The 14,541-nt window shown below is 41.9% G+C and overlaps 1 protein-coding gene across 10 annotated transcripts in view; it reads left to right on the top strand.

Annotated features, from left to right (window-relative positions):
* RYR3 (ryanodine receptor 3) overlaps positions 1 to 14,541 on the top strand; it is a 568,796-nt gene that overhangs the window by 423,787 nt on the left and 130,468 nt on the right. For all 10 annotated transcript variants that reach the window (XR_014810912.1, XR_014810914.1, XR_014810913.1 and 7 more), the window contains exons 46-48: positions 1,798 to 1,918; positions 11,378 to 11,547; positions 14,244 to 14,464. Coding sequence is in view for 6 of the 10 variants with exons in the window: in XM_084969350.1 (XP_084825476.1) it covers positions 1,798 to 1,918; positions 11,378 to 11,547; positions 14,244 to 14,464 (512 nt within the window). In the remaining 4 variants the exon portion in view is untranslated. The remainder of the gene's footprint in view (positions 1 to 1,797; positions 1,919 to 11,377; positions 11,548 to 14,243; positions 14,465 to 14,541) is intronic.

The raw sequence follows: 14,541 nt of genomic DNA, 5'->3' as shown, positions 1-14,541 counted from the left end.
AGTGTTCACTGCATTTGGATTAAGCCAGACCATCACCCAAAAGCTCTTGCAGTGCAGATTGGGGTGACTTAAATAGTGGTATCTGGTATGGATGGTCACTGCCAAGATGACAGTGGATATGTTGTATTTCTTTAATGCTAACGAAAGGCAATCAATTAAAGTGGTGTCTTTCAAACATTCTAGCCAAAAAAAAAAAAAAATTGTTTTGATCATAATAACAAACACAAATTACATTGCAACCTAGTATACATATATTCCAGAAACAAAATTTATCCTTACTGGGAATAATGCACTCTAATATTTTGTATTCTAAACTAATTTTTTTCATGCTTTCTAATGTTGGTCGCAATCCGCTAACTGATTTTACCACCCACTAACTGGTCATGACCATGGTTTGAAAGACATGGCATTGAAGCACTCACTCTTATTACCTTTCTTCCATTGTGTCATGGTCTTGCCTAATAAACAATGTGGCCTGTGGGCAAATCCATCTACAAGGGCTTAGGGAAACTATTCCAACATGGAAGAATCTAGGGTAAAGTTTCTAAAGATGGAGAGAAAAAAGTCTAAATCTTCAAAGGAGAGGCTGATCAGAATTCTTAGCATTCCAGTTCCTACTGTGATAAACTGCCCTACCCACATGGGCCTTTCTTTCCATTTCTGTGCCTTTAAACAAATAAAGGAAACTTGAAAGGAAGCTAGGGAAATAATAGGTTATCCTATAGTCTTGGGGCAAGGGTCAGTTCCCCTGTCACCTGTAACCACTTTAAAAAGCAGGTTACACAGTTGCCTAGTCTCCAGAAGCCAAGCTGCAGGGACGGTGGGTGTGGTGGGGTGCTAAGCCATTAGAGCCCCACCTGGGGAGGAGTTTCTTCCTTGATTACTGCCCCTCGGATTCAACATCTTATAAATATATGCATGCATGCACACACACACACACACACACACACACACACACTTCTCCCCTGGCCCCTTCTCTGTGAGTAAGGGGAAGGGGCAATGCCTCCATCACTGATAGCCTCACCCCTGCCCTCAGGAATGAGAGGCAGCAGCTAGGGTCACACAGGTATTCTCCTTTCTCTGGGCCTTCAAGCGTTATGACCCATCATGTCATCCAGCCACCTCCTGGGTAGATTCAGTCCTGAGCTCATGACAGTTCCATTGCCAGCTAAGAGCCAGCGCCCAAAAGCGTACCTGCTACCCCCACATCCAGGAGGATGTGCACCTCCACATGCCGGTTGGCCCATCTGTGGCATTAAAGATCAGGATATCTGTTCCCAGATAACTCCCCTGAGATGCTCAAGTTCTCTCCGACATCTTCTACATGCCTCGTATTGCCCTAGTCCTGGCATTAATCAAACTTTTAGGAAATGGAAACTCATCATTTCTGCATTTAGCAGAATTCTAGGGTCTGGGATGGGGCCACATTGTCAATGCTCCTGTCATGGCCACTGAGAGCTCCTGGTATTACAGTCACTCTGAGACTCACCAATACCAACAAGCTGCACGGTCACTGCTAAGACATGATACCAAAACTGCAGGACCATCGTTAACACGCCAAAGGAATCCACTTGCCCTCCTTGGCCAGAGTTATTCCCTAAGTGGGATCTCTTCTGGAAAGTCAAGAGAAGGGCTTCTCTTTTTCCTTGTGGCCACACAAGTCCAAACAATTAGGGAAACACGGGTGTGTACCCACCCCACCCCCAAGAAGGACCATCTCACTGCTGGATGTTTGAAGGTGGGGGGGAGCGGAAGTGTGGGAGTTCATTGCTCTTACTCTCCAACCCTGCTTTGCAGCTTATCCAGACAGGAAAGGGGGAAGCCCTCCGGATCAGGTCCATTCTACGCTCCCTGGTCCCCACCGAGGACTTGGTTGGGATCATCAGCATCCCCTTGAAACTGCCCTCCCTGAACAAAGGTAAGGAAGCAGCTGAAGGCTGAGTCCTGCTGGTCTCCTGGGAGCACCCACTGGCAACAGGACTCTGTCCACAGTGCGGGGCTTCTCCCCGCCCCCTACTGCGGGGCAGGCTGTGCAGGCTGAGCCTCTTGCTCTTTTTCTGGTGATAAAGAGTTCTCTCCTCCCAGCTCCAGCTGGCTGCTGTCCCCCCTTGCTCTCCTGTGTGGAACCTTCAATACCCTGTTTCCGATTAATACAGCTGATCCAGACCTGACTGTCTTATGAACTCCAGCCCTCTGGAAGGAGGCTGATGGGCTGGGGCCAACGAGAGCTCTCCCCAAGCCTTCCTCCTCCTTCCCCTCCTTATCCCCAATATGTGCAGCCAGCTGGGACAACAGAAGGGTAGGGCCTGACGCAGGCTCCCCTTCTGCCATGGTGCTGTGCACTTCACCGCCATGGATCATGAAGTTCCCGCCTACCCCACCCCACCGCACCCCACCCCACCCCACCGCACCCCACCCCACCCCCGGTGCTACTTGTGACAGTGGGCATCAATCTGTGTTAACTTTCCAAAACTTAAACTCTCCAGAACATACAGTTTCTCCATGCCACTGCAGATTGTTCTCAGGGTAGTTTGCTCCTGGCAGATGGAAGAATTGAAAAGGGAGGACTCTATGACAGTGTTTTCCAAACTGGTGTTCCCTGGAACATATTGGTAAAAAGCTATTATTTGGTGTACATGTTAACAAAGGTGTTGGAATGAGTTTGGGGAATCTGTGGAGTATATCATATTTTTTTCATCTTTACTGAGATGTAACTGACATATAATGTTAAATAAGTTTAAGGTATACAATGTGATTTTTTTTTTTGGGGGGGGGGGCTGCACCCGTGGCATATGGAGGTTCCCAGGCTAAGGGTCAAAACAGAGCTACAGCTGCCAGCCTACACCACAGCCATAGCAATGCAGGATCTGAGTCACGTCTGCAACCTACACCATAGCTCATGGCAATGCCAGATCCTCAACCCACTGAGCGAGGCCAGGGATCGAACCCACAACCTCATGGTTCCTAGTCAGATTCATTTCCACTGTGCCATGACAGGAACTCCTATAATTTGATAATTCGATATTGGAAAATGTTAGCGACAATAAAGCTAGTTAATGCAACCTTCACCTCCCATAATTACCAGTTGTTGTTGTTACGGTGAGAACATTTAAGTTCTACTCTCATAGTAAATTTCAAGTATACAATATTGTTAACTATAGTCAGCAAGCTGTGCATTAGAACTTATTCATCGTATAAGTGAAAATGTGTATACCCTTTAGCCAAAATCTTCCATTTCCCTTGCCTCAACACCTACTAACTTTCAGTCTACTCTGTTTCTATGAGTTCAGTTATTTTAGATTTAATATAAAAGTGAAATCATACAATACTTGTCTTTGACTGGTTTCACTTAAAATTGCACTCTCAGGATCCACCCATATTGTTGCAAATGGTAGAATTTCCTTCTTTTTATGACTAAATAATATTCCCCTGTGTGTGTATGTGTATACACACCACATCCATTCATCTGTCTATGGACACTTAAACTATTTTATTTCAATATCTTGGCTATCATGAGTAATGCTACAGGGAACATAAGAACACAGATGCCTCTTTGAAATAGTGGTTTAATTTCCTTTGGATGTGTATCCAGAAGTGGAATTGCTGGATCATTTGGTTGTTCTATTTTTAATTTTTTGAGAAACCTCAGTATTGTTTTCCATAGTGGCTGTACCATTTTACATTTCCACCAACAATGCACAAGGATTCCCTTTTCTCTACATCCTTGCCAGCATTTGTCCTCCCTTGTTTTTTTGGTTTTTTGGGTTTTTTTAAATAATAACCATTCTGATGGGTGTGAGGTGATATCTCATTGTGATTTTGATTTACTTTTCCTGATGGTTAGTGATATTGGACATTTTTAATGTATTTGTTGGCCATTTGTATGTTTTCCTGGAAAATGTCTATTTGGGTCCTTTGCCCATTTTAAATACAATTTTTTGTTTTTGCTGTTGAGTTTTTTAGTTCCTTATATATTTTGGATATTAACTCCTTGTTGGATATATAGTTTGCAAATACTTTCTCACATTTTGTAGGTTACCTTCTCATTTTGTTGATTGTTCCTTTTGCTATGCAGATGCTTTTTAGTATGATGTAGTCCCACTTGTTGATTTTTGCCTTTGGTATCATATCCAAAAAGTCATTGCCAAGACACTGTCAAGGAGTTTACCTATTATATTTTGTTTTAGGAATTTTAATTCCAGTCTTAAATTTAAGACCTTAATCCATTTCAAGTCAACTTTTGTGTAGGAAAGGGATCCAATTTCATTCTTTTGCATGTGAATATCCAATTCCCAATATCTTTGATTGAAGAGATTATCCTTTCCCTTTTGATTGGTCTTAGCTCCTTTGTCAAATGTTAGTTGACTATATGTGCATGGGTTTATTTCTCGGCTTTTTTTTTTTTTTTTTTTTTATTTTGTCTTTTTGTCTTTTGTTGTTGTTGTTGTTGCTATTTCTTGGGCCGCTCCCGTGGCATATGGAGGTTCCCAGGCTAGGGGTTGAATCGGAGCTGTAGCCACCGGCCTACGCCAGAGCCACAGCAACACGGGATCTGAGCCGCATCTGCGACCTACACCACAGCTCACGGCAATGCCGGATCATTAACCCACTGAGCAAGGGCAGGGACCGAACCCGCAACCTCATGGTTCCTAGTCGGATTCGTTAACCTCTGCGCCACGACGGGAACTCCCTATTTCTCGGCTTTTTATTCTATTCTGTTGTTCTCTGTATCTGTTTTTTATGCCAGTACCATATTATTTTGATTAGTATAGCTTTGTAATATAGTCTGAAATCAGAAGGTGTGATGCCTCCAGCTTTGTTCTTTCTCAAGATTGCTTTGGCTATTCAGGGTGTTTTGTGATATGGTACAAATTTTAGGATTTTTTTTTCTATTTCTGTGAAAAATGACATTGGAGTTTTGTTGAGATTGCATTAAATTTACTGATGGCTTTGAGTAGTATGGACATTTTCATAATATTAACTCTCCTGATCCATGAACATGGGACTTCTTTCCACGTATTCATTTATTCTTCACTTTATTTCATCAATGTCTTATTGTTTTGGTATATAAAGCTTTCATTTGGTTAAATTTATTTTATTTTATTTTTTTTTGTCTTTTTTTGTTGTTGTTGTTGTTGTTATTGTTGCTATTTCTTGGGCCGCTCCCACAGCATATGGAGGTTCCCAGGCTAGGGGTTGAATCGGAGCTGTAGCCACCAGCCTACGCCAGAGCCACAGCAACGCGGGATCCAAGCCGCGTCTGCAACCTACACCACAGCTCACGGCAACGCCGGATCGTTAACCCACTGAGCAAGGGCAGGGATCGAACCCGCAACCTCATGGTTCCTAGTCGGATTCGTTAACCACTGCGCCATGACGGGAACTCCCTCATTTGGTTAAATTTATTTGCAACTATTTTATTGGTTTAGATGCTGTTGTAAATGTGTTATTTTCTTTATTTCTTTTTTCAGATAGCTTATTGTTAGGGAATCAAAGAACAACTGATTATTTCTTTTTTTTTTTATTTTCTTTTCCCACTGTACAGCAAGGGGGTCAGGTTATCCTTACATGTATACATTACAATTACATTTTTCCCCCACCCTTTCTTCTGTTGCAACATGAGTATCTAGACAAAGTTCTCAGTGCTACTCAGCAGGATCTCCTTGTAAATCTATTCTAAGTTGTGTCTGATAAGCCCAAGCTTCCCCATCCCTCCCACTCCCTCCCCCTCCCATCAGGCAGCCACAAGTCTCTTCTCCAAGTCCATGATTTTCTTTTCTGAGGAGATGTTCATTTGTGCTGGATATTAGATTCCAGTTATAAGTGATATCATATGGTATTTGTCTTTGTCTTTCTGGCTCATTTCACTCAGTATGAGATTCTCTAGTTCCATCCATGTTGCTGCAAATGGCATTATGTCATTCTTTTTTATGGCTGAGTAATATTCCATTGTGTATAAATACCACATCTTCCTCATCCAATCAATCATCTGTCGATGGACATTTGGATTGTTTCCATGTCCTGGCTATTGTGAATAGTGCTGCAGTGAACATGTGGGTGCATGTGTCTCTTTTAAGTAGAGCTTTGTCCGGATAGATGCCCAAGAGTGGGATTGCGGGGTCATATGGAAGTTCTATGTATAGATTTCTAAGGTATCTCCAAACTGTTCTCCATAGTGGCTGTACCAGTTTCCATTCCCACCAGCAGTGCAGGAGGGTTCCCTTTTCTCCACAGCCCCTCCAGCACTTGTTATTTGTGGATTTATTAATGATGGCCATTCTGACTGGTGTGAGGTGGTATCTCATGGTAGTTTTGATTTGCATTTCTCTTATAATCAGGGATGTTGAGCATTTTTTCATGTGTTTGTTGGCCATCTGTATATCTTCCTTGGAGAAATGTCTATTCAGGTCTTTTGCCCATTTTTCCATTGATTGATTGGTTTTTTTGCTGTTGAGTTGTATAAGTTGCTTATATATTCTAGAGATTAAGCCCTTGTCCGTTGTATCATTTGACACTATTTTCTCCCATTCTGAAAGTTGTCTTTTTGTTTTCTTTTTGGTTTCCTTTGCTGTGCAAAAGCTTTTCAGTTTGATGAGGTCCCATGGGTTTATTTTTGCTCTAATTTCTATTGCTTTGGGAGACTGACCTGAGAAAATATTCATGATGTTGATGTCAGAGAGTGTTTTGCCTATGTTTTCTTCTAGGAGTTTGATGGTGTCCTGTCGTATATTTAAGTCTTTCAGCCATTTGGAGTTTATTTTTGTGCATGGTGTGAGGGTGTGTTCTAGGTTCATTGCTTTGCATGCAGCTGTCCAGGTTTCCCAGCAATGCTTGCTGAATAGACTTTCCTTTTCCCATTTTATGTTCTTGCCTCCCTTGTCAAAGATTAATTGACCATAGGTGTCAGGGTTTATTTCCGGATTCTCTATTCTGTTCCATTGGTCTGTCTGTCTGTTTTGGTACCAATACCACACTGTTTTGATGACTGTGGCTTTGTAGTATTTCTTGAAGTCTGGGAGAGTTATGCCTCCTGCTTGGTTTTTGTTTCTCAGGATTGCTTTGGCGATTCTGGGTCTTTTGTTGTTCCATATAAATGTTTGGATTGTTTGTTCTAGTTGTGTGAAAAATGTCATGGGTAATTTGATAGGGATTGCATTGAATCTGTAGATTGCTTTGGGTAGTATGGCCATTTTTACAGTATTGATTTTCCCAATCCAGGAACATGGAATATCTTTCCATTTCTTTACATCTTCTTTGATTTCTTTGATTAAAGTTTTATAGTTTGAATAATCTTTGTGCTTCTGAGATCAGGGTCAAGACAAGGGTCTCTAGTATTGACATTCCTATTCAACATGGTTCCAGAAATCATGATTAGAGCAATCAGGCAAGAAAAAGAAATAAAATACATCCAAATTAGAAAGGAAAAAGTGAAATGTCCCGGTTTCCTGAGGCCATGACCTGGTATATAGAAAAATCCTAGTCTCCACCAAAAACTTGTTAGAACTAGTAAATTAATTCAGTGAAGTTTCAGAATACAAAATCAACATATGAAAATCAGTTGTCCTTCTATACCCTAACAATGAACTAGCTGAAAAAAAGAAATAAAGAAAACAATGCCATTTACAACTGCATCAAAAACAATTATATAGTTACAAATAAATTTAATCAAAAAGTGAAATGTTTGTATACCAAAACAATAATTTTCAGCCTTTCACTGTTGAGTACATTAACTGTGGTTTGTAACATATGGCCTTTATAATGTTGAATTATGTTCCTTCTATACCAAATTTATTGAGATTTTTATCATAAAAGTATGTTGAATTTTGTCAGATGCTTTTTTTTGCATCTATTGAGATGATCATAGGGTTTTTGTTTTTCATTCTATTAATGTGGTGCATCACATTTATTGATTTGCATATGCTGAACCATCCTTGCATCCAAGGGGTGAATCCCTCTTGATCATGGTGCAAGATCCTTTTAATGGTCTGCTAAATTTGGTATGCTAGTATTTTGTTAAAATTTTTACATTATTTCTTTTTTTTTTTTTTTTTTTTTTTTTTTTGGCTTTTTGCTATTTCTTGGGCCGCTCCCGCGGCATATGGAGGTTCCCAGGCTAGGGGTCAAATTGGAGCTGTAGCCACCGGCCTACACCAGAGCCACAGCAACGCGGGATCCGAGCCGCGTCTGCAACCTACACCACAGCTCACGGCAATGCCGGATCGTTAACCCACTGAGCAAGGGCAGGGACCGAACCCGCAACCTCATGGTTCCTAGTCGGATTCGTTAACCACTGTGCCATGACGGGAACTCCTTTTTTTTTTTTTTTTTTTCTTTGGCTACATTATTTCTTTGAATAAGCTTTCTGCCTCTTTCTTCCTCTCTTCTGGGATTCCAGTGATATGTAAGTTGTTTCTCTTAATAGTGTCCCATAAGTCCCGTAGGCCTTCTTTATTCCTTATCATTCTTTTTTTTTCTTTTTGTTCTGCTTACTGGGTAATTTCAAATTATCTGTCTCTGAATTCACTGATTCTTCTGCTTTGTCCAATATGCTTTTGAAGCTCTCTATTGAATTCTTCCATTCAGTCACCGTATTCTTCAATCCCAATATTTCTTTTCTGTTCTTTTTATTTTTAATGTTCTGTTCTATCTTATCATTAAACTTATTTTGTTCTTGTATTGTTTTCTCTATGGCATTAAGTTGTTTACTCGGGTTCTTTAGTAGCTCTCTTAAAGCATCTTTAGAATAATTATTTTGAATTATTTGTCAGGTAATTCATGTATCTCCACTTCTTTGGGTTGAATTATTAGAAGTTTACTGTGTTCTTTTTGTGGTGTCATGTTTCCCTTATTCTTCATGATCCTTGCACAGGTTTTGTGCGTTTGAAGAAGCAATCACCTCTTCTAGACTTTATGGACTGACTTTGGTAAAGAAAGACCTTCACCTTCAAGTGAGGTTCATTAGAGCGTGCTGTGACCCAAGGTCTAGTGGTACAGGGCATCAAGTGTAGGGGTATGGAGCAGCTTCAGGTCCAGAGGGGGCATGATGTCAGTTCAGGCCACTGGAGTCAATAATATTGACAATTGCATCGTCCTTGGAAAGTGCTGCCTGTGATCCTCAGTTGCTGCAAGGGCCATTGGGGTCCTAAACAGTGCTTCCAAGTCTAACTAGGGACCATGGCAGGTGGTGGGAGTGGCAAGAGTCAATGGTACACACACTTGGCTGCAGGGACCAGTTCCAGGTACCTATGTAGTGGTAGAGGCCAACTGCAAACACACACATAGTGGCAAGGGCAGGGGCCAGCAGCAAAAACCAGAGCCATCTGTGGGTACACTGACGTCTACAGAGAACCTGGCTATCAGCATGCACTTTTATGGCTGCAGGGTCTCACCTAGGTGCATGCACAGCAATGGAGTTCAGTGACAGGAGCTGGGCTAGCAATGTGCAGGTGCACAGCTGGAGTGGCTAACCTGGAGTGCATGTATGACAGTGAGATCAACTAAATGGGTCTAGGTAGCATCTTGTACTTGCACAACCATAGGGACTGGGGTTGGCTTCCATTGTGGATTTGGGGTTCTGGCTGCTGATGGACAGGCAATGGGGAGAGAGTCAGGTGACTGAGCATCTGTGAACATAAAAGCCTGTGGGGCAAAAACTGGTGAAATCTGGATTTTTATGGTAGTTGTGCTGGTTTATGCTTCTTCAGTGATGAAAGCTTCTGAGTCCTCAGAAAACAGGTCACTTGTAACAACTGGTCTCCTACTGTGTGGATGATACTGGTAGTCTCTGCCCTTCATCCTTGTTCCCAGCCGTCACTGGACATCTCAACTTTGCCAACTCTCTAGGTAGGGTGAAACCAAAGTCCTTCATGATGTGGCCCTCGAGAAGGCTGGGGAAGCCAGTCACCCATCTCACTCTTACTTTCTGGCAGAGGGAACTCTTTCTAGCTGAAGAGTGTCACTCTTGACACTTAGCAGTGCCAGCCTGATGAATGCAGGCAAAATTAAGCTGTTCTTCCTTCCCTTTTTGTGTATTTACTCTCAGATTTTTTGTTTTACTGTGTTTCTGAAGTTTCTTAAATGGACTCTGAGCCCTCCTAGAACTCATCTTTTTTCATGGACAGCTATTCATTCTTGATCTTTTCTGGGGGACAGAGGCTGAGGTCTCCTCCTCCCCTGTCTTGGTGACAACATCCTTGACTATGTCATATTTTATTACTTCATGAAGCACATTAAGATTATAAAGCCTCTGAGAAAACATATGATAAAGAATATAAATGTTAAACCCAGTATTTCCCAAACTTTTTGAACACAAAGCACTCATTAATATCTGGTAAAAGTGCTGACTGATAGATTAATTCAGCCTCCGATGTTCAGAAACAGCTCCCCCTGGTGCTTAAGGGAGGAGAAGCAGGCAGACTCCTGTCTGGAATGTATCTTCTCTCCTTGCTCTCCCAGAGCCCTGCACAAAGCTCTGGGCTGAATTAGGTTTGGGCTAGACAGCACTAAATATCTACAGCTCTCAGGATGCCTTATGAAGTATAGTATTTAAATATGCCATGACTTTAGCTTATTTCATTTTAGGGGTTTTCTTCCCTAGTTTTTGGTGTCAACAAAACAGTAGGAGGAAAACTTTTTAAGTTTTCTTTCAAAATCCTCTCCAAGTCCAGAAATTTTTATTTTCTTTATGACACTTCTCCACTTTATCTTTGAACCACTTTGTTAAAACAAGGTTAAAATTTTTGGATGAACTGATCTAGATTTCACCTGAATCAGATAATAGCTTCTAAATACTGAAAGGACATTGCCTCAGTTTTGTACTATTTATGCTGCAGTGGCTACAAACATGATACCCTTTTCCATTTAATCTTCCTTACCTATTCTCCCTCCCTTTCTTATGTCATCATTCAACAAAGCAATAAATCAAGCCCTGGTTCCCAGCATTTGCCTACCAATTAATTTCAAGCCCTCAATGTGATGCCATGGAGTGTGGAGTTGGACAGAGAAAGTACATAGCACCCTATCATACTGTATTTCCAACATAAAATAGATGCAAATAACCTCACATATAGGTTATAGCACAATAATTAGGAAGCAATGAGTTTTGAGAATTTGTTACCTTTTAAAAATACAATTCACTTAATTGCAACTTTTGATTTTTAATAATAGGCATATCTAATAACTGGGTCACAAAATTCCTGAGATTTTAACAATCAGCTCTTCCATGCCAGTATAAGCTAAGTCCAGCACAGCATTGTATTATTTCCAAAATTCCTGTTTCTTGTTAGGAGAGCAAGCCACATAGGCAGACAACCTCTGTGATCCATTTGAGACTGGGGAGATAGAAAAGGGGAAATGACAATCTCTGTGTATCTTTCAGATGGGTCTGTCAGTGAACCAGACATGGCAGCCAACTTCTGCCCCGACCACAAGGCACCCATGGTGCTGTTCTTGGACCGCGTTTATGGCATCAAGGACCAAGCTTTTCTGCTCCACTTGCTGGAGGTTGGGTTTTTACCTGACTTAAGAGCTTCTGCCTCTCTAGATACAGTAAGTGGTGAAAAAAAAAAAAATTTCATCATTGGAAAAGATGAACATTGGAATTAGAAGTGAACAGTTTCTATCTGCTCACTGATTACGTATTAGTAGCTTTCTTTGAAGGGTGAGAAAATAGAGGAACCAAGAAATGGAAGATCTGAATATACTGGTCCAGAGACTTAGATGTAGGTAAACGACCTCAAGTATTCAGTCTTGCTCCCTCTATTGCAGGATTTTCTCGACCTCAACATTACTTGTCATGGGGTAGGGGGTGCATCTTGTGCATTGTAGGATATTTAGCAGCATCCCTGGCCTCTCCCCCAGTGGAACCCCTCCCCCAAAGCAGTTCTGGATGTTGCCACATGTACTCTGAGAGACAAAAATCACCTTCACATGAGAGCTATGGCTCTATCTTTCTCTTAGGAGAAAGGCTGGTAGGAAGCATTCATTGTAGGCTAGAAATACTCTTCCTCCTCTCACTCCTTAAGTTGCATGCACTGACCATCAGGAAGGATAGTCTGCAGCTCTGCGTGACAAGGTCAGTGTGAGAGGCCAAGTGCAAATCCAGGTTTGGAAGTCATGTGTAAGGTAGTGTAATCCAGCATCAACAGACATCAAGACAGGAGGCCCCAGGAGTCAGAGAACACAGATGTCAGATGCCCCAAGTCACGACAAAGCAGAGAAACAGTCCACCAGGAGTCCTGGATCCAAGGAGAAAAGACCAATTAGATCAGCTTAAGTTGAAAGAAAGAAAGAAGGAAGGAAGGAAAGAAGGGAAGGGAGAGAGGCAGGAAAGGAAAGCAGGAAGGAAGGAAAGGAAGGAAAAAAGGAAAAAGAAAAAAAGAAAATTGGCCAGGGTAGAATTGTTTTTAAAGAGCCAATAGCTTATCTTCTTGATCTGTCTCAAGGCTACCCCTCCAACAGAGGTAGAAGTCTAAGCCCTGGTGATGGGTGGTCAGCTAGCCAATACCTTAACTGGGATGGATTCCATTGGAATGAGTTACTCAGAAAAGGACAGGGTCACCCAGAAATGGCGAGCAGTATGAACCCCAGTCTGAATGGGAGCTCTGCCCTGTCTGTGGTGTGGAGATAAGAAACAATATATCCATCAAGGTATCAGGGGCATATGATTGTTTTATAAAATTCAACAATGCTTCCACAGCTACTTTTCTTTTAAGCTTTCTTATAAATTCCTTGATTTAAAAAATAGTAATTTTTTTAACCTATGGGACACTCCCAAGGTTCTTGATCAAAGCAGTCAATTTGTTTATAGATCAAATAAACAGCACATACTAGCATCTGGTGTTCAAATCACATGCTTGCCTATACACCATCTACCACAAAAGAGGCTTTATGTTCATTTCCTCACACATTCATTTTCACGCAGTCCCTTTTGAAAAGTTTTAAGCCGCTTGAATCAAAGCTCTTCCTTTCTCATTTTAACAACTCTGTCTTTTAAAGTGATAAATGTGAAAGATTAGTTATTTCCTTCCATATGATTCCTTCAGCTCCTAGAAGGCATGCTTTTGCTAATTAATAGGAACACCCAGAAATACTAACCATTCAAAGAAAACAGCTTATCAAATTATAAGTTATAGAAAATGTGTTACAGACATAACAGCTGTGATAATCACCAGAAATAGGATAATACTTGATCTCTGTGGACCCCAAGGTTTCTTTGGAAGTTATTGTACTTTTCAAAGATGGTACTTAAGCATGCTTGGCTATATTTAGTGCCACTAAGTGGGCCTTCCTTAAAGCCAGCCAATCTTGATGAGCAAGAGAAAACATTGTAAGTGAAGATTGCAGCAGTTTTAGAGAAGGTTCAAGGTTTCTGTTCCTTTACTCTTTTTCCCAGGCAAAGTTAGGCTTCCTTCAGTGGTCTTACCATTATCAGATACAAATCACCAACAAGGTTCATATATTAAGTGATGGAGGTTGGAGCTCTACTTTCTCTCTGTAAAACTGTAAAACCAGTGAGTCTGAGAGCTTGGTCGGCCTGTAACCATCTCCTTATCTCCAGATCACAAGAGTATGGTTTGTGAGTCTCCACAAGTTAAGAATAAAGAGCAAAAACCAGAATAATAACACAGTAGCTTGGCAATTGGACTTTCCAAATATCAAGGGTGTCGGGTTAGACTGGTCATCAGCTGGTTTTAATAAAAAGTTGAGGGTCCTTCTTTGAAAGGAACAGATGCTTATGGACCATTTGGAATGAGTGCCAACCTGTTTATTATTTCTTTTAACCTGATTTTTTTTTTGTCTTTTTGTCTTTTTGCCTTTTCTAGGGCCACTCCTGTGGCATATGGAGGTTCCCAGGCTAGGGGTCTAATCAGAGCTATAGCTGCCGGCCTATGCCAGAGCCACAGCAATGCCAAATCTGAGCCATGTCTGTTACCTACACCACAGCTCATGGCAACGCCGGATCCTCAACCCACTGAGCAAGGCCAGGGATCAAACCTGCAACCTCAGTCGGATTCATTAACCACGGAGCCACGATGGGAACTCCTAACCTGATTTTTTTTTTTTCTCATTGAAGATGCAGATGAGAAATGGGTCACTTTAGTGTAGAAGGTCGTTCAGTCTGTCACTGTGAAACTGATGTGTGAGCGCTTCCCCGCCCTGCTAGATGTGTGCACACTTCAGGGGTAAGCTTGGGTCTTTCTTTCCCGGGGACTAACCAGCATCCCAAACCCCCCTTTCCTTAGGTTTCCCTCAGCACGACAGAGGCTGCTCTGGCACTGAACAGGTACATATGCTCAGCGGTGCTGCCGCTGCTCACAAGGTGCGCCCCTCTATTTGCCGGAACAGAGCACTACACCTCTTTGATCGACTCGACACTCCAGACGATATACAGGCTCTCCAAGGGGCGCTCCCTCACCAAAGCTCAGAGGGACACCATAGAGGAGTGTCTGCTCGCCATTTGCAAGTACGTACCTGCTCCTGTGTTGTTCCCTTCCCTGTGTGCATCCATGGCAGCCGCATTTATCTGTGTCACCTAAAACC

The sequence above is a fragment of the Sus scrofa genome, chromosome 7 (assembly GCF_054392235.1).
Source record: "Sus scrofa isolate SSC_HxYL_T2T_F1_AM1 chromosome 7, Sscrofa_HxYL_maternal_Yorkshire_Landrace_v2.0, whole genome shotgun sequence".
In the NCBI taxonomy this organism is placed as follows: Eukaryota; Metazoa; Chordata; class Mammalia; order Artiodactyla; family Suidae; genus Sus; species Sus scrofa.
The sequence above is the reverse complement of the archived record's forward strand: the minus strand, read 5'-3'. Positions and strand labels throughout refer to the sequence as shown.